Source organism: Ambystoma mexicanum, chromosome 2p (genome assembly GCF_040938575.1).
Source record: "Ambystoma mexicanum isolate Mex_15411 chromosome 2p, UKY_AmexF1_1, whole genome shotgun sequence".
Lineage (NCBI taxonomy): Eukaryota > Metazoa > Chordata > Amphibia > Caudata > Ambystomatidae > Ambystoma > Ambystoma mexicanum.
The window spans coordinates 592,042,975-592,064,733 of NC_090923.1; the positions used below are offsets into that span (position 1 = coordinate 592,042,975).

Genomic DNA, 21,759 nt, shown 5'->3' on the forward strand with positions numbered 1-21,759 from the left:
CTAGCTGTCCCTTTCTTTCTTAATCTGATATGAATTCGTCTTGTAGTTTTGATATAAACTCGTCTTTTTACTTAGGTTATCTTCTTTTTTTTTCTTTTTTTTTTTTTGGTACTACCCCTGTTTTTTCCCCATTAACCCAGAGAGAAGAATAGAAAGAATTGCAGTCACTAATGTATTCACCGTGTCTTCCTTTACCAGACACCTTTATCTCATTTTCCACTTTTTCATATATTCCCAGTACTAGTCAAGATAGCACTATGCAGCTCTGCCTTCTACCCCCTCGCGGAGCTAGGTTCCCGTCTCTTTATCTCTTTTCACCTCTTGATCCTAATGGCCATATGCAAAGAAAAAGTAAAGAAAGCCTAGAGTGGTTCTTAGTAGTCCCAAAGTGTCCCCTTTCAAACAGCCTCGTTCCCTGTCCTGTTTTCCTCCCCTGCTCCCTTTATGGTCGCTCGCACTCCAGGCAGTGTTGCCGTACTCTCAACGGTCAGCCCCGGCTCCGGCGAGCGGTACTCAAAGGGGATTTTTCAACTGGGATCCCGTACCCTCTCTCTGTTGAGTGCGCACTTCTGAGCGTACCGGTCGCCGTTGGCGGGCAGCCTTCCGGAGCCGGCGCACCGTGCGTATCCCTTTTCGACCGGATATTTTCGTGCCAAAGGGGACGGTAGGGATATATATATATTAAGGAAAAATAATCACGCTTTCGGGGTCACCACTGAAGGCGAGCGTCCCCAGATAGCACTATCCTCCCCATAATGAGAGACAATAATGTACTCTCCCAAGATGGGAATAAGGCTAAGACAAAGTGCGGGTGAGCTTAATGGGATTTTATATAAGTCAGAATAGGGCATGCAAAGGACTCTGCAAACTCCGAGAGCGCTCTGTCTGACAATAGCAAAGACAGGCGTATATATTTACAAAATGCGTCATAAGAACCTACACACTATAGGGGGCACAAGTTTGTGGGGATTGGGTGGCGACGACTAACTATAGGTGCAGCTGTGATGTGGTTTGCCGTGGTTGGTGGACGTCACTGGTTACCCACATGGGCCGGGCCGGGCCGGGCAGGTCAACTGGGCTCATCCGGGCAGTGTTGTTGTGCCAGCCGTGACCAGTGTCAGTGATGAACGTCTTTCTTGGCTTTGTGACTTAAGGCCACGCACACCGCATTCATTCAATATTGCAATATTATCTTCCCTGGTAAATCTTCCAATAGGTTATTCTACAGGTTAATGCAACACAGGAGGAATGCACCTAGAGTGGGGTCTTTTGGTGATACATCAATACATGGTTACCATCGTCCTGTTCACCGGGTATCATAGGTCGCGAGGTTGGGTCTCAGGGCAAGGGGCGAGCTGTCCAAGTTATCATGTCTCGTTAGAAGTCATTATGAATGTGTTCCTACAGTGTTGCTATAATATTGGGTGTCCTAATTTTACACGGGCCATTAACCTGGGGTGAGTTGGTGGGTCATGGAGCCTAAGAAAGGGCACCTTCGGGCCTGCGTTTATGGCCGGGGTTTACTGCTGGGTTGTAAATAATTCTGGTGGCTGGCATCGGCCCTGGGAGCTGCGGGGGAACGTGAATGCTTGAAGCGGCTCCAGCCGAATTGGGGGAGGTGAGGCAGAGCAGCACAGGCCTCTGCTTTCCGTCTGGCAGGCTTCAATGGGGAGGAAGGGGGAATGGCCTTGGATATGCCCACAATGGTATTTTCCTTGTGTGTTGCAGATTATGTGAAAGAGGCAAAAACATTCATATAATGTACAATACTCATTGATTCTTTTCAAAGCTTATGTTTTCTATATTGTTAGTGCCTTTACATGGCTAATTTCAAATGTGTTACCTATACCCAATTTGCAATTGATATCTATATGTTAAGTATTTAACAACCACAACATCTTGTTACATTTCTATACATGCACGGTAAGCGAGGTAGTAGTAAGGTTGGTGGAGCACGCAGGAATAACTGGCCAATGAGACTGATGGCAGTGACACATGGTGAGCTTGGACATTCAAATACATTTTGTGCATTTTCGTGCACAATTTACATGAGCTCCCAATGTGGTTGCACTTGTCTTCCTTTGCACTCTAGCAGCATTAGTTCAATTATGGCATAGGACCTTGGAGTGCATTCTTCTCGGTGAAACATATAACATGAAAACCCCGGGACACTTTTACCATTTGCGCATAGCTACGGGGATGTGGGTACTTCAACCAGAATGCCATATAAACAGACATTCTGCCATCTTCCTGGAGGTTACATGTTTTAATCAAAAAGGTCCTGAAGAGAAGAGTTTCATCACAGGCAGTTTGCATATTAGTATTTGGGGTCTCTACTCTTGTCGGGGGACCATTTCACAGTTCTTTTCCACCCTGGCCCTGCTGGCCGGGTCATGCTGAGGGCAGTGATACACTGCGGAAGGTGAATGTTAGTGTTTGCATCTAGCACTAGCTCATGTCCGTCTGTTCGTGGGAATGGGCTCTCAGCGGATCTGCCAGGGAGCTGCGGCCGCGGGGCAAGTGAGACTCTCCATGGGTGCGGGCCGCGCTGCGGTGCACAGGGCTCATGCCATTTTGATTTCACAAAATGGTTTGCAGGGCCTAGCTTAATACAGCATGTTTGGTCAATGTCTTCAGCCAGTGGTCCACCCGCCACCTGGGCCCTGGTGGCAGGGGGAACCCCCCGACGAGCCATGGACTTCACAACGGGAAGAGGCTGCAGGGGAGGGGGGTCTCTTGGACCAATCCTCCCATACAAAATATAGAGATACGATTCCCGACAGACCCCCCCCCCCTCCTCTTTATTGCAAAATTACTTTATGCAGACAAAAGAATTCAAAATGCATGTTATCTTCTTGGTTACTAACTTCTCCCATTTTCTGAGTACCTTCTATGGGAATGACTGATTTCAGAGCATAGGAAAACCATGTTGCCATTTATCCTCTCATCTTGCTCTTTTGTTTCTAATATTTGAACTTATTTTTTCATTACCCTTTGCATCCTTGTAGACTTACTTCTAGAAGACTGGGAGGCTTTGGATCGCCACTTTTTGCATTATATGCAATTTGCTAATGAGGAGACGACCAAATGTAAGGTTTCCAAAGATGTACTATGCTTGAGAGCAACATTTTTAAAGGAGTCTTGTCACTGGCCAAAATGGCCATCTCACCAACACAGTTCACCACTGTTTGCCTGAAATTCGTCTTCAATACATGCTGGATACACCAGGTGTCTCCTTATCTTTCAATGGGAGTAAGAGTATAAATGTTCTCCTCAAAACACATGAACGCACTGTGAGGAGTGTGTAACGGTCGACCCGAAGTTAAGCGTTTGTCTGATGTATCCTCAATTGATTGGTAACCAGGGTTTGATCCCAGTGAACCTCTAAACCAACCGGGTGAGCCCCTCAAACAAATGGGTACCAGGTTTCGTTACGCTCTACCAATGTGTTTTAGTATCCATATACACTGCAAATGCTTTTTTTGGTTTAATTCATGCCCTGTTTTTTTGGGTGTGTCAGTTTACCGGTCCTGGATATATACAGTAATGTGAAAAAAATGTTTTGCACCATTTTGTTTTTTTCTAAATATTTTAACTGGAGGTTTTGGAAATTGTACAACTGCAAAGTTTTGATAGAGACAGGACAATCATGTTGGCAAAGTACATCCCCTTTAGAAATCACAGTAGTAGCAAGACAAAATCTAATACAGGAGAGAGAAACACAAAAGCACCCATTCCCAAACCACGCTCCTTCCCGGCCTGCCTCCCACCAAGTACCTTGATATGAACGGAAACTACAGCCAATGACACACTTTCCTCCCCCGGGCTTATTCGGTTGCAAATCAGTACTTGTGTCGTTGCCGAGCTGCTGGCAGGACTGACATTAAACTTGTCCTCACAGGGGTCTTGAATCACTTTAAATTCCCCCATAACAATCAACACTTCATCAGCAAAGGTCTCCATCTTGCAGAGTAAATGTGTGACAATGATATCTTGTTGTGAAATGAGAGTGTATACCGCAACCAGGGTTAAGAGCACATTCATAGCTACATAAGAAATATGAACCTACCCTCTTTGTCCAAGATCTGATCCCTAATCTTAAATGGGTGATCCTTATGAAAGACCAATGCTAAACAGGAACCTTTGCATTTAGCTTATACATGAATGAGTTGTGGGGTTGTTCTGGGTCTGAATCTTGTTTGACAACACTACTTTGGTAGGTGGATCTCCTAGAGACAGAGGTCTTCTGGAGGTCCATCCACTAGAAATCTCCATACCCCTTTACTTTTTATCCCCTGCACATTAAATCACACTAACCTGACCATCAGCTAATAGAGTTCAACTAAAGAAAAAAAAGTATCTACATTTTTGGGGTTCTACACTGGATCGGCCCATACAGACTGGGCACAACCCTGTCACGAGCGTGTATGACCCACATGTTACTGTATCAGCAATTGTAAGCACCCAAAAATACCTTTACTTCTTTCTTAACTTCAAACAAAAGAATGATGAGTACTTTGGGCCAGGCCCTCATATATTTGAAGTTCAGAGCTATCAAAACATAGAGGTGCTTTTTTCTTCTTGTAAAATATTCTCTTTGATTCTCTAAGAAGAGTCTCAGAACAACATTTCTTGGCTGTGTATAAGTGTTATTCGAATACATTGCTACACAGGGGTCTGTGTTGCTCTCAGTGGAGGTCAAAGCTTGGGCACTTTGAGATTCCCTGAACAACATTTTTACTTATTACTCAACATCACTACTTTCTTGAGCTTTTTAATGCAGATATTCTCCTTGATCTATGCTCCAACCCCTTACAGTGGAGTTCTAGGTTATGGGTCTTTTGGGGCCCCTCATTAAGAGGTTTGTCATTGCAATAATCTTTCTTTGAACATCGCTTTTAGCGCTCTCATTAGTATCAATTATCTCTTCTTTCTGACGTCTCTTCAACCACCAACTTGGAAAGATCTGCCTTAAGTTGCATGACTTTCATCATGAAATGTTTTCACTATCCTGTCCTAAAATGCATCTCTGTAAAACGGAAGATTGATGGCTGGAAGGTTATGAATGAATCTTAACTACTGGCAATTGCTCTGGGCATCCCTCCATGACATCGCTTTTTCAGCCTGCCATGCTATCACAGAAGGGGAAAGACAATATGCAAATTAGGCCTGGTCCCATGCCAAATGGGGCAATATAGCCAACTCTGCTAGGTCCAATCCCATCTGCACAATACCACAAGCAACCTCATACATATTTCTCCCCCATAGGACTTCATCACTGAGGGGTAGCTTGGGTCTCTAGGTACAGCAGCCCCATGAACCTATCCGTCCCACTCGGGGTATAAAATGCAAAACTGAAGGTTTATGGCTGGAAGTTTATGAATGAATCATAACTAGTGGCATTTGCTCTGGGCAAGAAAGAGAATCTCCCCAGTCAAGGATCCTTTGCTTACTGTGGCACAGGGAACCAAGATGCACCCCATTTGCACCTCATTGATGTGTCTCAACATTGCCAAAACATGTCTGGGATGACTTATGTTTCCATGCAAAGGGGAAGTGGCCTAGCATTTCGGGCTGCACTGTCCCTGTTGGTGGCAGGGTCAAGACAGATTTGCCTATGGCTGGTACCATTATGCAATGGGGCAGAGGAGCTAAAGACCTTGGTTTGGAAGGTTGCTCAGAGAAATGCCAGTGGTTAAACATTTATAATCTTCCATCCATCCAGGCTTCACAGTTCCTTGTTAGGTCCTTTTTCATGAGCTTAGTCTTGGAAAGGGCTTTAGCAGCCATTCTGAGATAGAAGGTAGGGATGGCCACAGTATTTCTGCTCCAGCAGTGTTTCAAATCACCTGCTTGCTAGGTTTTTAAGATTTTCCGTTAGGCATACTGCGAGGCATCCTTTAGGTAATCAATCGGTAGGTAGCCCAAAGCCATTTCAACTGCAGTGGACCCAACACGCTGGAAGAACCTTTTTTAGTGACCCCTAGAGAGGGGGGAAAACATATTTAGGGCTACCCTTTCCAGAGGTCTGGGGCTGTCTAGATGAGTGTGGGAAGCAACAGGGGGAAAGTCCCCCAGACAGTCAAAATACAGAGTGACAGAGGAGACAAGCCCCCACCCAGAGCGCTTGGAAGCAGGGCAACACCTTCACTACGTGTTCCTGGGTGAGTCCCTAAAATGTTTCACTGCAGTAGTTCATTGTTTAATTCCCTATACTCGGTACTTATATAGGTGATGTGTGTGTTTAATGGTGGCTCACCACTTTCTGAGCTTGCCACTTCTATATGGCTATCTGTATGTGTACCTGTAAGCACTGTCAAGAGGCAGCCCACATTCATTTCTGGCTGTTTCTGTGAGCCCCACAAATGCTACTCGCCTGAGTGGGTGGTAGCAGCACTTCTTGTTGCTGGGTCTATCACGACTTCAGACTCCGCCAGAGCCACTCGGTCATTCTACTGACCACTGTGTCAAAGCCCTGCTTAAGATTTACAAAGGACTGCTGAGAAGTTTAGGGCCCCCTCTCAATCGCTTTTCAATGGAGTTAAGCTTCAATTTCTAAGGGCTCAAAACACCTATCTATGGATCCAGGTCCCCTCCTCACAAGGCTCTATCACTGCACCAAGAACAGAGCGCTGCAGAGGCTGCCATCTTAAGCATTCAGATTACTTGCCAGGCTCGGCATAAGTCCCCTGATGGACAGCGTTGGTGCTCAGGTTTTTCCACAGTTTGCAGCTCCATATGTTTTCAGGTTTATCCCCCACTTTTTGGTTTTGGAGCAGCCACCAAAATATAACCAACCCCATTGCTACAGAGAAGAGAGAGAGTAAAGGGGTGCCAGAAAGCTGACTTTGTGGTTGGCATGGCAACTGGAAATGCTGTGGCATTATCGGCCGACACACTACATGTTATTTCTTGTTCAATTACACCAGTGTTATCGAATAGTGGCTTATTTAACTGATGTTCTCCCAATCAGGAGTTCCATACATGCCATGTCACTGTGTTACTTTCAAAGCTTGGATGACATAGTGATCTTTCGTTTCGTAGCCAGAGGGAGTTGGCTATATTTTGGCTATGTTCCTGGCCATGTTGGGCTATGTTCCTGGCCGTGTTGGTCTACATGCAGGTTTCTCGTTCTGGATACTGTTACCATACAAGCAATTATTTTTTCCAGAGGTGCAATACGACGATCTATGATTTCTTATGAGGACATCTGTATGTTGTGAGTGGTACTGTACCTCTCCAATAAAATAAGTTGTGAGGACATCTGTTAGTTGTTCATTGGAGAGATGCTGTACCACTGACAAATGTTTTCTCCTGCTCACAACCGGTTTCTATTTCTATTTCATGTTGTTCTGGTTTATTTTATTTTATTTTTTTGGAGAGGAGCAGTACCATTGACAACATATACATGTCCCCTGCACACCAAGTATTATTGTATAACAAACAACAGTTTTAGTTACTAATCTTAAATATTGTCGGAATGAAGTCAATCACACATTGTTTTGCAAAAACAGGCTTTCTTTGGTAATTGTAACATCAAGGATGTCCAAAGTATTCACAATTTAGTACATAGAATTTGTACAGTAGAAAGAATTCTAATGTTTTCAACAAAATATAAAGAGTAAAAGATCTCTGCCAAACTAAATTGTGAATAATTTGGACATCCTTGATGTTAAAATTACCAAAAATAAACTGTTTTTGCAAAACAATGCGTTATTGAATTCATTCAGTTATTATTTGAGATAAGTAACTAAAATGGTTGTTGGTCATAAAATAATACTTCCCAGATTGTGGACACTGGTTTGTTTACTCTTGTCATTATACAACCCAGTGCCAGGGTTGTCTTTCTCCCCTGAACCCGCTTATCAATATATAGATTATTAGCTTGTTTCTTAACATGGGTGTGCATCAGAATACCCTCCTTACCAATATATAGATTATTAACTTGTTTCTTAACATTGGTGTGCATCAGAATACCCTCCTTACCAATATATAGATTATTAACTTGTTTCTTAACATTGGTGTGCATCAGAATACCCTCCTTACCAATATATAGATTATTAACTTATTTCTTAAAATTGGTGTGCACCAGAATACCAGAATTTTTGTAACATATAGATGGCCTCATAAGACATCTCAATGTGATTACTTATGAGGACATCGGTATGTTAGTGGTACTGCACCTCTCCAATAAAATAAGTTGTGAGGACAGTTGCAGGCTGTAGTTCGTGTAATAGGTACAATACCAATGACAACATACAGGTGTCCGTGTAAGAAACACATTGAGATCAAAACTACTGTGTTGGACAGCTTCAACCAAAGGCTGCAATTATACATACAACCAACCAATGTCTTCCCCACTTGTGATGTTGCTCCTTTCCCACCTGAGCTGTGCCCCCACCCTGTGTTGCCCTTCCCCCATCATTTGCTGCCCCTCCCCCTTGTGCTGTCCCTCCTCCCCCTTGTGCTGTCCCTCTTTCCTCCCTTGTGCTGTCCCTCCTCCCTTCATTCGCGCTGTCCCCCCGTGCTCTTGCACTGTTGCACCTTCCCCCTTACACTGTCCCTCCTTCTTCCTTGCGCTGTCCCTCCCCTCTTACACTGTCCCTCCTTTCCGCTTTTCGCTGTCGCTAGCCGCCCTCTTGCGCTGCCCCTCATTCCTCCTTGTGCTATCCTTCCTCTCCCTTGCGCTCTCACCTCCCCCTTGCGCTGTCTCACCTCCCCTTTGCCCTTTGCATCTCCCCCTGCGCTGTCACTTCTCCCCTTGTGCTGTTGCTCCTTCTCCCTTGTGCTTTCACTCTTTACCCCTTGTGCTGTTAATCCTTCCCCCTCTAGCATTGTTGCTCTCCCCACCTTTGTGCTGTCGAACAGCCCCCCTGCGTTGTTCCTCATCCCCACCCTATGTGCTCTTGCGCTGTCATTCCTTCCCTCCTTGCCCTGTTGCTCATTTCCAATGGTGCTGGGCCCCATGCCCCTCTTGCGCTGTCCCACTACTGCTTTCCCTCCTTACACTTTTCCTCCTCCCCCTTGCACTGTCCCCCCTTGAGCTTCCCCCCAGGGCTGTCCCTCCTTCCACCTCTAGCACTGTTGCTCTGCCCACCTTTGTGCTATTGATCAGCCCCCCGTGCTGTCGCTCCTCCCCACCCCTTGTGCGGTCTCTCCTCCCTCCCTTGCGCTGTCCCTCCTCACGCATTGTGCTGTCCCTCTTTCCATCCTGGCACTGGAACCCCTTCCCCAGATGCGCTGGCCCTCATCCCCCCTTGCACTGTCCCCCCCTGTGCTGCCCCCCAGGGCTGTCCTTCCTTTCTCTCTTGCGCTGTCACTCCTTGCGCTGTCACTCCTTCCCCTTGTGCTGTCACTCCTCCCCCTTGCGCTGTCACCCCTCCCCTTGCATTGTCACTCCTCCCCCTTATGCTGTTGCTCCACCCACCTTTGGGATGTTGATCAGCCCCCCTTGTGCTTTTGCTCTGCACCGATACCCTGTCACTCCTTCCACCCATTTGTTCTGTCGCTCCTTCCTTCAAATGGTGTGAAAAATGCTACTGTGTACTGTTGCTAGCCTATCTTTCTTCTATTGAATTTTAATATTCTTTCTCATGTTGCCATTTAATTATTATTTCACCCCCATCCCCACATACACGGTGCTTCTCTCACTCCCCCCCCGCTCTGCCCTTCAATCCCTCCCATGCTGTCATGTCTTCCTCTCTCTGCTGTCATTCCTCATTTCTTCCACCCATGCTAAATGTAAAATGCAATAAACTACAAATGCCAAAACTATTGGCTTTTATAGATTTTCAATGTATGTGGGCAATTGAAAAAGGAATCCTCTCATGGGATAGAGCTGACAGGGGATTCACATCTGTTTCCTTCGACAGCAAGCCACTCCTCCTTTAACATGTGTACATGATTTTTCCCACCAACACAATTATTTTTTGGTGCACTCAATTCCTGCATCTTAATTGGTGTAAGGACAGGCTCCTTTGCAGTGAAGGCGTACAGTATTCAGTAACTAACAAAATTGACATGTTTTACCTATCCTGCAGTACAGGGTTGAAGCCTCTGCTTCATGCTCTGTGTTTCATTGAAGTCCTTTCAAGCACATAGACATTCAGAGGCCTAGTACCCGTCACGCTGGCACATTTTGGTATATGCGCATGGGCGAGGCACTGTCGTTTCATTTTCCCCCCACAAGCGTTGACACTATTGTCATTTAATTTCGTATCCTACAAAAAGCTTTGGAAAACATTTTTCTAAAATTTGAAATGTTAAAGCACAGGGCTCGATTGTTGTGAATGTGTAAAAATAAAAAGGGTGGACGGTTGGGTTGGGCAGGGAACTGGGAGTCAAGTTGAACTGTCTGAGGCCCACAGTAAGATACAGCAGCACCTGCTCTAAAGAGAGTGCTAAATGATGCAGTCCACATCACATGCCTTAAAAAAGCCCCTAAATTGCTTTATGGGGTAGCAAGTTAGATTTGAATGTGGGTAGTGATATAGAGCCCAAGAATATTTTAACAGCCACATTAAAAGACAGTAAAGTAGAAGTGAGCTTTGGCAAGATTGTCAGGATGCTAGCTCCATAGTAACTCATATATTAATTCCCCTGACATTACAGGCGTGCGCAAACCACGCATGGAGAAAGGGAAAGACCAAAGACAGGATTGCCAAGCTGCTGTTATTTACAGTAGCACCTTTATCAATGACAACAATTAATCCGAATCTGTTTAATTGTGAGTTAACTAATGAAACATAGATCTAACATGACATAAAAGCATACCAGTATGAGACTGAGGGCCTAATTCACTGAGTGTTTTTCAGTGGGATTGAGCCATTATAAAATGCTTAGGTGAATGGGGCCCTATTGGTCTTGTGATCTCAGCCGGTCCACAGCATCTTAGATTACTGGGCAGTGTTTGCAAGACATGGTCAGGTAAGGAAAAAAAACATCTGTGGATTTGACTCCACAAAGTCACTTATGAATGGATTGTGTCCTCCCACGTATTCCTCACCTTTGATATCCATCTTGCAGATTCAGAAACCTTTTCACAGCAGAGGGCGCTGTGCGTCGCCAACCTCGTGTCCCTCGATGGCTTCTGTCTGCTCTCGACCAAGATGTCGGCTTCAGTATAAATCAGTTCTGTTTTTCCGCACAGCTGCTTCGAAACGGTACACTCGCCTAAGAGATTTTTCAACGGTGTATTTCAAGTTTGCTGGATGATGTCTACCCTGAAAACCATTTTTAAAAGATGTTTGTATTGCGGGTACAAGATGTCTATCACAGACCTGCACCGGATATGCCTTTGGTGCTTGGGTACGTCTCACAAGGTCAATGACTGTGGCTCGCGTCAGTCCATGACAGTGGAAGCCTTTAAAGAGAGGAAGGGGAAACTTGTCCTGGGTAGGCCTTCACCCAAGTCCACGTTGACCACCCTGCAGAAATTTAGATCTTCACAAGACAAGAGTTCGAGAGAGGTTTCTCCTCGCTGGGCCAAGAAGTGCAGTAAGCACATGAAGCACTCCAGGGCAAAGTCTTGTCACTCTTCGTCATTCAACTCGAGGAAATCGCCATTGGTCTCGATCACCTTCTTTGGACTCTTCGCCCGATGGAGTATGGATTTACCGAGCAAAATGGCTTTTAAAGCTGACTTGGAGGAGTTCAGACTAAAAATGTTGGGGGTATTCACAAAGGCGGGAAAACCGACCTCTTTGGTTGAGTCAAAGAAGTCCTCTGACCCCAGTGCACCTCATAAGGCCTACAGGGCGTCGTTGAAATCTTCGGTTCGCATGCCCAAGAGCCCAGACAGAAAGATCTCATAGTTTCCTCGACAACTCATGTAAAATCGAAGCCAACTCCACCTCCTCTTACTCCGTCAAAGGTTTAGGTGCCGTTGATGTTGAAGTTGACATATTCAAAGCCATCGACATCTTCATCAAGCCCGTTTATAAGCCACAGACAAAAAAGGATTTTTTTAAGTTAATGAGCTCCAGCTATGTAGAGGAGGTTTGTTTAGGCTGTTTAGGCTGGACTATAGCACTCCTGGTGTGCCAGAAGAGCCATTGATCATTGAGGAGATGAGAATGAGGGACCTGGTTGACACTCTTAAAGATGCAAGTGGTTTGGACACATCATCAGAGGTGGAGTTTGGTTCCCCAGAGGGATCTGGGCATGCTGATGCTTCTAATAGATCAGTGATGTCAAAAGTAATTGAATACCTTGTCTGGGGCAGAGATGCTGTGGAGTTTGAACAGGATGACTTAACAGACATCCTTGACAAGGGTCCTGCAAAGTATCCCTTCCTTCCATTTCATACAGCAGTGAGGAATAGAGTTCTGGATAATTGGAAGAAACCAGATTCTACCCCTGCATTGAATAAAGACTTTACCAAGAAGTACAGACCCTCCACTTTAGATGTGGAGTTTCTATCCAAACACCCAGGTTTGGAGAGTCTGGTGATGCAAGCGGCCATGCCAACTTCCAAGGGTGCTGCATATCCCATGATTCCACCGGACAGGGATGAAAAGAAAATTAACGCCCTGTGGGAGGGAGTGTTTTCAGCAGGGAGCATGGCATTGAAGGCTTTTAATGCCAGTTGCCCAGGCTGTTTTTTTACACTCTGTGGGAGGTTACAGCAAAGGCTGCTGAGCACATCTCTTAGGGGGAGGAAAGCGAGGGTGTCCTCAATATAATACAGGATGGCAAAGATGCTATGTGCCAGTCCCTGCAATCTGGGTTAGACACAGCAGGTTGTGTCAGTTGCTCCATGGCAGTGAGCACTGTTTTAAGGATGTTCGCAAAGGCTCCAGAAGTTGGGTTTCTCACCTGATGTGCAAGCTAGACTTTTGTATATGCCTTAAAGGGTTCTCAGCTTTTTGGATACGGCGGACAAGTGCTTAGAAAAGGAATCAAAGCTGGTACTGGCCTTATTTTTTTATCCCCAAGAAGGACGGAGGATTGCGACCCATCTTGGACTTGGGTCTTCACCAAGTTGATCGCAGTGTTGGCAGTGAATCTAAGGAGGGGTGGGATTCACATCTACCCCTACCTGGATGATTGACTGATCAGAGCCCGTTCACCCGAACAGGCTCTGGAACATCTCAACTGCACCTGCTACTCTCCCCACAAGCTGGGCTTCTCCCTCAATTTGAACAAGTCCCAAATGCACCTTCCCAGGAGCTACAGTTTATTGGAGCGCTCCTGGACTCTTCCTTGGGGAAAGCTTTGCTTCCCGAAGTAAGTGCTCAAAACATTTTGCAGATGGTAAACAAATTTCAGAGTGCCCAACATCTACAGGCTTTTGTTTTTTTGAGGTCGCTCGACTTCATGGCATCCTGCATTTTACTGGTGCCAGAGGCCTGCCTGAGAATGAGGTCTCTCCACTGTACCCTCAGATCCCAGTGGTCACAGTTATCTGGCAGGATGACAGACCTTCTTCAGGTCCCAAGCAGGGTCGGACAGGATCTCCTGTGGTGGGCCTAAAAGTCGAACGTGTTGAGGGAGGAACCCTTTTGCTAACCATGGCTGGAGATAACAGTGGTTACAGTCTCCTCGCTCAAGGGTTGGGGAGCACATGTCAATGATCTGAGTTGGAGTCCAGACTACACATCTGAGGGCAACTGGCACACAGAAAGAGTTTCCTGATAATGATAGACATCACAGAGGCCATGCATTACCTCATCAATAGAGGAGCTGTAGGGCCACCACCACTGTGCAGAGAAGCAATGTAGCTCTGGTTTTAGGTGCTGCAAGAAGGAATCTCTCTATCAGCCGTTCACAGGAGAGAGAACATGGTGCTGGATGCTCTGAGCAGGTAGAGCACAGTGTCCGACAAGTGGGAGTTAGCTCAGGAAGTCCTTCTAGAGATCTTTGTTCTTTAGGGAGCCCCTCAGGTAGATCTGTTCGCATCCATTGTCAACAGAAAGTGCAACTTGTTCTGCTATGGGGAATTTCCTCAGAGAGGAGCTCTAGTGGATGCGTTCGTAGTGGAATTTCCATTGCTGTATGCATTTCCTCCAGTACCCTACATTCCTCATGCTCTAAGGAGGTTGAGAAAGTTCAGGAAGTCCAAGATCCTGATTGCTCCAGATTGGGCCAGGACGACGTGGTACCTGGAAATTCTGGAAATCTCCATCTTTTACGGAGCCAGCCCAAATTGCTCCTGACTCTCCCTCACCTGTTATGATGCCCTCTCTGGTATGGGCACCAATCACTGTACCAAGACAGCACACAGGAGGCATTATTCTCTCTGGGGCTTGCCAAACCCACCCCAAATTTTATAGTTTAGTTTATGATCTATTTCTTATCTTTAGAATGTATTTTCCCTAAAACTCTGCTTCTTCACTCATTCTTCACTGTCCTTGAGGTCGAGCTCCAACTTTTGTGAGCAGCCACATGCTGCTTTTCTTCTATGTGTAATTCCTTGCATCCATCTCCAATCATGATCACATCTCTGTCCGCTGCAATGGTGCAACCCTCAGTCCTTCCAGAGGTAATTACAGTCTCTGGGGCAGGACCTCAAGCTCAAGCTATTAATGGCACATGACTAATGCCAAATGTGGAAGAGCAGGTGCCAAGAAATGGAACCTTCACCATGGCCACAATCTCCAGCGACTCTAACTCTAGTTGATAACCCCAGGGTACAGCCCCATTGTTTAGTAATTCTTACTCTCAGCCTCCCGCTGAATATGTCTGGAGTAGTATTAAGTCACATTGTTGGTGAATTTCTCTTCATGAGGTTATTATAAAACTTCCTTCATTTCAATTAAAGTTTTACCATAAATCCCTAAAAAAAATTAAATAGAGAAGTTCAGCACCATGTTAGTCCAATTTTTAAATCACACAAAAAGCAGGTTTTGTTATCTTTTATTGGATTAACTTGAGATATTATGGGGAGATAGGACAATACTTTAGCTTTTGAAGTCCCATTACCTTCTTCATCATATGGTGCAGAGTGAGATAATTAGTAAAGAAAAACCTGCATTAAAGTTTATTTTCAAAGCAAAGAGAAAAAAGAGTGTTCTCAATGTAAACTTCATAGGTTGAAGGAAAAGTATGCATGCAATGCAGGTCTGGTGTGGCTGCCTTATCTAAAGGCCCATACATGTTCCTGGAAGCATATACAAGATTTAACTGAAAAACAGTCCACATTTGTAGCTGAGACTTGTACTCTAAGAAAAACTCATCTCATTTTACATTTAACTGTTAAATGTAATATGTTCTCAAAGTTAGTCACAGTCAGACTTAAAGCGCAACCCAGTAATTTATTATTTTAGAAATGTATTGAAGTGAAAGATTTAATTTAAAACCACATAATTGGAAAGCAGGGTATGTAATGATTTTCCTCACACAGAGTCTAAAAGAGTTTTTTGCAACCTCTATGTAGTGTCAGGACCATATAGCGGTTTCCATACAGCTGCTAAGTTTTACTGACTGGCATAAAAAAGACACTACACAATATGTTCACCAGGTTTAACTGGTGTAGTCTCCGCTGTTACCTCAGTAAGTCTCAAGCTACATGAGGACTTTTTGGCTTGTATAAAATGGGGCAAATGCAAAACACGTTACCCATTTTTGAACAGTGCAATGTCTGCTCATATCTCAGTGTGCCTCATGCTCAATAATGGTTGTCAACCATTTGAGCTTAGATCCCCAAGATTCCCGTTGTCTCTGTACTGTGTCCCTGCCCGTTAGGGGTTCTGGACAGTAGTGCTGAACAGCCATTGGTGAAAGGTGACTCTGGAGGGTTGTCATTTCGCTTTGTTGATGTGATTTCCTTGCTGTCTCTGGGCTCAAAGCTGGCTATAGCATGTCATAAAACCTGTATCTATGTGCAGACCTCTGTTGTTTAAGATAAGCATCTTCGGGCACTTGTTCACATGTTCTTCTGTGTGGTTTCAAGAGGTCACTTTTCCAAAACATCGACGATAGATCCTGCAGTGTGTGCCCATCCTATGTGAAGTGGCGGCTAACTGGTGTTTTTGTTTTGTGATTGAGGTGGTGTGTCCACGTAAGATCCAGTTGGTGTATTTGAGGTAGAGGATAGAGGTGGCACAGGTCAGAGGGTGGAAGGACCTGCAGTGGACAGGTGGTAGTGCAGTAGGTCAAGGAAGAGACTTGTTTGCGGTTTACATGTGCACACAGAGAATCGGAAGTGTCAGAGGCGGGAATACAGCCTGCATTCTCTCACACCTGATTGGCTTTGCGCACCACACATTGTGCTAATTAGGCAATAATTCCACATTCCAAGGGCATTTCCAGGTGGTAATGGTCCTCAGTCCAAGTTAAACGCCTGAGTGGAGCGGGGCAATTTAACGAAGGCCAATGGACATTACCACTGGGTACTGCCCTGAGGAGGGGGCATTATTGCCTTTAGAACATTCCACCCAATGTGGGTAAACTGTTCTGTTTAAAATTAGGAGAGCCAAAGGAGAAACATTAAGATGTTGGGACAAAGTACTTATTATACCAGCCATTATTTCCCCTCTGCCACATCATTGTCTGCAATGGAATTGCCAATATTCCAATGTTCTAATGAGGCTACAAACACCAACACAGTGGGACGACCCTGCTGGTAACGGTCCACTGCACAAGTTAAGTGCTTGAGCAAAGCAAGGCTCCCTTAATACGGGCAGCTGTGCCGTTACTGGCATGGTCAGCCCAACGCTGAGGTGTGTATTCCCATTAGCGACCCCCGCTTCTGGGAGAGGGAGTCCATTTCCAATGTGATTGATGATGACATAATCAACACTGAAAGCAAACTCCCTGTCACTCACGAAAGTGGCATGTTGCAGCAATGAAGGTGAGTTTTAATTTTTTTTTAATGTATGTTAGACTTTAGCACTCAAGTGTGCTTACTCGCAGCTGCTAAAGGTGGCACGTGGGAGGAAGGGAGCAATGGAGGCACAGGTCGTGCGGCGCAGCACTTGGGAAGCTCAGAAAGCAGGCTTATACCAGTGAGTACAGCAAGTATTTCGAGCTCCCTGATTGGCTACCACTCCCTCCCAGGTTGGGGTGTTGCCAGGTCTGAAAAAGTTCTGTGGCTACGCTAATGTCCGGACGATCGGGGCTAGGTAGCCTTTTGGTTGTAGCCCCTGAGATTCTATCCGGGGCAACAACCAAAACACCCAGGGCTATAACCCTTTAAGCCCCCCCCCCCTAGCAACGCCTCTGCTCCCAGGGTGTTAATTTGAATTACAGAGGATGACCTGTGGTCCCTCCTGTAATACCATTTACCATTTGGCATCTCCTGATGGGCAAATGGCCCAATGTGCAGTTCGCGCAGTGGACACAAAGTCATTTTGAGGTGTCATGTGTATAGCAAGTGTCTATGTGAGTGAATGTGCTCAAATACATTAGTTTGAGGAAGAATTGGATATGTAAGGTGTAGATGGATGTTATATAAGGTTTTGCTTTGTAAAGAAGTCAGAACACGTGAGATCAAACATTACTGGTAGGTAGCTTGCTTTTTCCGTAATCTATTGCTTATTTGAAGTGCCCATACATTGTTTGCAGTAGCTCACTTCATATTTGCTAGCTTTCACTTTGTAAATGTTTCATTGTAGATGTGGAAATGGCAGTATATCAGCTCTGGGCACCTTGGACTCCACTAGATGAGTGTTTTCAGTGGCTGCGAGGTACAACCCCCAAGCCTTTACCAACCAAGCACCCATTCAGGGCCTCCCAGGCCTTCCTGAATACCCTATCCGACCTAGAAGTGCAGCTCTGCTTTCAGGAACTAAGTGTTGTCCTCGAAAACACTGTCATTGATCCTGCAATCAACCTCAGACAACCACATCACGGTTCTGAGCCTAGACTCGCAAAGAATAAGAAAGATGTACTTAAGCCTCAGCCAATTAGACTGAATGGGGTGGACTCTGTGTTTGGAAGAATTATCACTGCTCAGCCACCTAAGTGGACTGGTACTTTCAAAGTTTCTGATAAATCTGCTTTTAGTAAAATCATCAGCCGGGAACACAAATGGCCCACAGGACTGAAGGAGCCTCAAATTCAAGTAACAATAGCAATGTGCAAGCAAATGCTGCGTTCAATTTTGTTACTGTATGCAACATATAAGAAATGCACCTTTGTTTTACAACATTCAAAATAAAATTGCTGATTGCTTGACAACTCGTATTCCATTTTTGGTTAAATATTATTCAATTGCAGAGCAGATGAGCAGAGAATCTATTAATGCCATAATTATGTTCTGGCGACGGTGTAAGCACTAATCCTTGAAGTGCCGAGTTTTTTTCTGCTAGCACTAAACATTAAGAGCTTTTGTTAGTTGAAATAAAAAGCAAAATCTAAAACAGTGATCATAGCGGTACCCACGATTTTTGATTTTCTAGCCGCCTGGTTTCTGAAAGATTGCAAAAAGTATGATGAAAATGTGTTGTTCCAATATACTGCAATAAAGTATTGTTAAAAAGAGTGATTTCTTTTCATGTGAATCATGAAAACTTTATATATGTGATATCTAACGAGCTTTTCAATACAGAATTAATTAGCCCAGCTGGCTTTTTCTTCCTAAAGATTTGGGCCTGTTCCTTTAGATACGAGGGTATCTGGACTGGTATCAATGTCACAATAGGTTGCTAGAAGGACAGATCATAAACACTCTCTATGCTTTGAGCCATACGTAAGCAGTTCTCATGTGGTTCAGGGCCTCATTTGAAGGTCCCATCCTTTGGTAAATGATTCCGTATTCCCTCAAGACCATGTTGCAGTGTAGCACGTTTGAGATGGCAGTGGTACCGAAAACGGCAGTGGAGCAGCGGTGTAGGGAAAGAAGCACCAACTTGCTTTGGGGTACATCATAGCTTGGCTAACTCTCCCACAAAAGTAATCACATTATGGCAAAATATCATTTTATCATTGAAAGAGAATATAAATTACCCAATGTTGGTTGATCCATAGACACATAGGCACTTTTCAAATCCATTCTGAAGGGTGAATTCGTATTTGGATGAAGACCTATAATAACATTACCCTCCTGTTCACAAGAAATACTACAAATAAAGGTGAATGGGTGAGCTAATGATTGCCTGAGAACCTCTGTATCTCTTATAGCCTCGGTGGTACCAAGCACTCTCTTATATATGACTGCCATATTACCAGCAGTGTGCCTCTGTGTCCTTATATCATCCATACCAGAATGGATTTGTGGTCCTGTAGCATTTGTCCTTCTTATGCCATTAATGTATTTGAAGACTCTATTAAGTTTTAAGGAGAGCAGACAGACCATTGCCTCAATTTCTCTTTTTAACTCAATGTGCTAGATTCTGAATACAACTGAACTGGGTACTGCTTGTTTTGTGCCTTTTCATTGTCCAGATCTGTCTGCCATTTCTGGTACTTTGGCTAGGTTTTCCATCATAATGAACTCACCAGAGGAATGATTACCTCAAGATTGATGTCCGCCAAGCCTTATTGAGAAATACCATCGGAAACAGTGGGGTTTATGATGTAGGGAGAGCAGTGGGGGTTCCAATATATTAAATACGTTGGGTGTTACTAAACCTTTTCTCTGTGCCTTACACTTTAAAGCACACTGTGTAGCACTAAAGTGAGAGTGAGGGTTCTGACTCCATAAGAGTTTATTCTCCAAGCTGCAGTGAGCAGGTCTGGCTACACCAGTTGGCAGGCTTGTGAGACTTTAGTAGGGTTTTTAAATTATATTTTATTGATTTCATATACAACAATCAAACAAGAAAATTCCCCCCTCCCCAACTGCCCCCCCAGCCTCCCACCCTCCAGAAGATAGACTCTAGGCATGCTGGGTTTAACTTATGTCGCAAAGATGTCCAAAATTCTAATTTTGTGTGGGCACCACTGTACCATATAGTCCGATTGAAGGTATTCTAGCACCTTCCCCCATTCTTTCACAAAGGAACCCCCCGTGCCTCGCAGAGTGTATGATAATTTTTCCATCGATACCAGTGGCCAGACCTTCTGTAGCCATCCAAATATCAGAGGTGGATCCCGTTGCTTCCAACTCTGGGATATCGCCGCCCAAGCCGCTATTAACAGTCCCATAAAGCTTCTCCACTGTGAGTTAGTGAGCTTCTTTGCTGCTGGGTCCCTGAGCCCGCACAACCACACCTTCTCCCCATCTGTGGGACGTTGGGGAACATCCCCTGCATCTGTGTTTTTACCTCCGCCCAGAAACACCTCCGAATCCCTGTGCAGTCCCACCAGATATGCCTCCAAGTTCCCTCCCGCCACACTATCGCCAAGAATATTTGGGCGTATTTGGAAACATTGTGTTCAACTGCACTGGTGTCAGGTGCCACTGGATCATCACCTTTACCCACATTTCCCTCATTTGGGCCGAGCGGGTCAACCCATAGATCTTCCCACTGTTGTTTACTGATAGGCTCACCCAGCGTGTGTTCCTACTTTACCACGTAGCTCCAACTGACAGTTTCCCCTTGCACATTAATGAATTTATATAGTGTCAACACCAGTTTCTTGGTTCCCGGGTTGGAGATAACAAACTTTTCAAATGGAGTAAGCTTCCTTGTTGCTGCCTGCTTAATATGCAGGGTGGTAAGCCAATGCCTTAGTTGTTCATACTTATATCTATCAGAATCCTTAAGGTTTAAGCTACTTTTACATGTCTTAAACAGACTTCTTGATCCTCGAACATTTCACCGATTTTCAAACACCCCGCCTTTTCCCAGCTCCCATAGGCCCCTTTTTCCTGTCCTGGAGGGAATTCAGGGTTCCCAAATATTGTTGTAAACGGACCCGGGATCACTGTAAAGGTGTCAATCCATGCTAGATCGTCCCATACATCCAACAGGCCCTCATAACTTCAATAATTCATAGTTTTGGGTGCCTTGTCTGTCTCTCCTTCCCCAGCAATTCCCTCATTGGGGTTCTCGCCACTGCCCTGTCCTGCTCGGCCCAAACCTTCTGATGCCCCCCTCCAACCATTCTTTCAGGGTCCACAATTGCGCTTGCTGATAATACCTAAGAAAGTGTGGCAGAGCCATACCTCGCTACCCTTGGGGCCTTCCCCCTCCAAACAAATAAAGATATTGCCTTAGAAAGAGCCCTGAAAAAGGACCTAGTGACCCTACTCGGAAATGCCTGAAATAGATATAACAATTTCGGGAGGATGGTCATCTTCACAGAGGAGATTCTCCCCCACCAGGAGATCACCAGCGGGCTCCACCTCTCCAGTTCCCTCTTGACTTCCCCAATGAGAGCCGGGTAGTTCCCCCCCCATATAGCTGGATAACCCTAGCCATAAGGGTTATGCCAAGGTATTTGATCTCTTCCTGTACCACCTTTAACCCGAGGGTGTCTGCCACTTTCTTAATTTCCCCTCTCTCCCACGCCAACGGAAGAATTTCTGACTTATTCCTATTCATATTCAACCCAGAAATCACCCCGAAACCCTCTATTTCCCGAATTACCTCAGGGAGAGTACGAGTCGGGTCAGTGATAGCTATCACTAGGTCATCAGCGTACGCCACCACCTTATGGCGGTATCCAGTTAATATGTCAAAAACATTTTTTGGAATAACAAATATGTCAAACATTTTACCGAATGTTTATTTTTTAATTTACATGTTTTTTTTGTTTCACGAGTAAAAAAAGGGGGGTTGGGGGTAAACACCCCATTGCAAACAAAAAATAACAAAAAAAAGACATTCAACATTTTTTTGGGTGAAATGTTTTTCGACATTATGGCATTCGAAAAAATGTCATTCGAAATAGTCACTAGGAACCCCTTATGCCGCCTTCCTCCCATTTTGA

The 21,759-nt window shown here is 44.9% G+C and overlaps 1 protein-coding gene across 2 annotated transcripts in view; it reads left to right on the top strand.

Moving 5' to 3' along the window:
- FANCD2OS (FANCD2 opposite strand) overlaps positions 1 to 18,294 on the top strand; it is a 152,878-nt gene extending 134,584 nt beyond the window's left edge. The window contains exon 3 of one of the 2 annotated variants that reach the window (XM_069644096.1): positions 17,556 to 18,294. In XM_069644096.1, the coding sequence (XP_069500197.1) occupies positions 17,564 to 18,100 (537 nt within the window). In that variant the 5' untranslated portion in view covers positions 17,556 to 17,563 and the 3' untranslated portion in view covers positions 18,101 to 18,294. The remainder of the gene's footprint in view (positions 1 to 17,555) is intronic. The other variant, XM_069644095.1, reaches the window with a different exon arrangement.
- Positions 18,295 to 21,759: the final 3,465 nt, after the last annotated feature.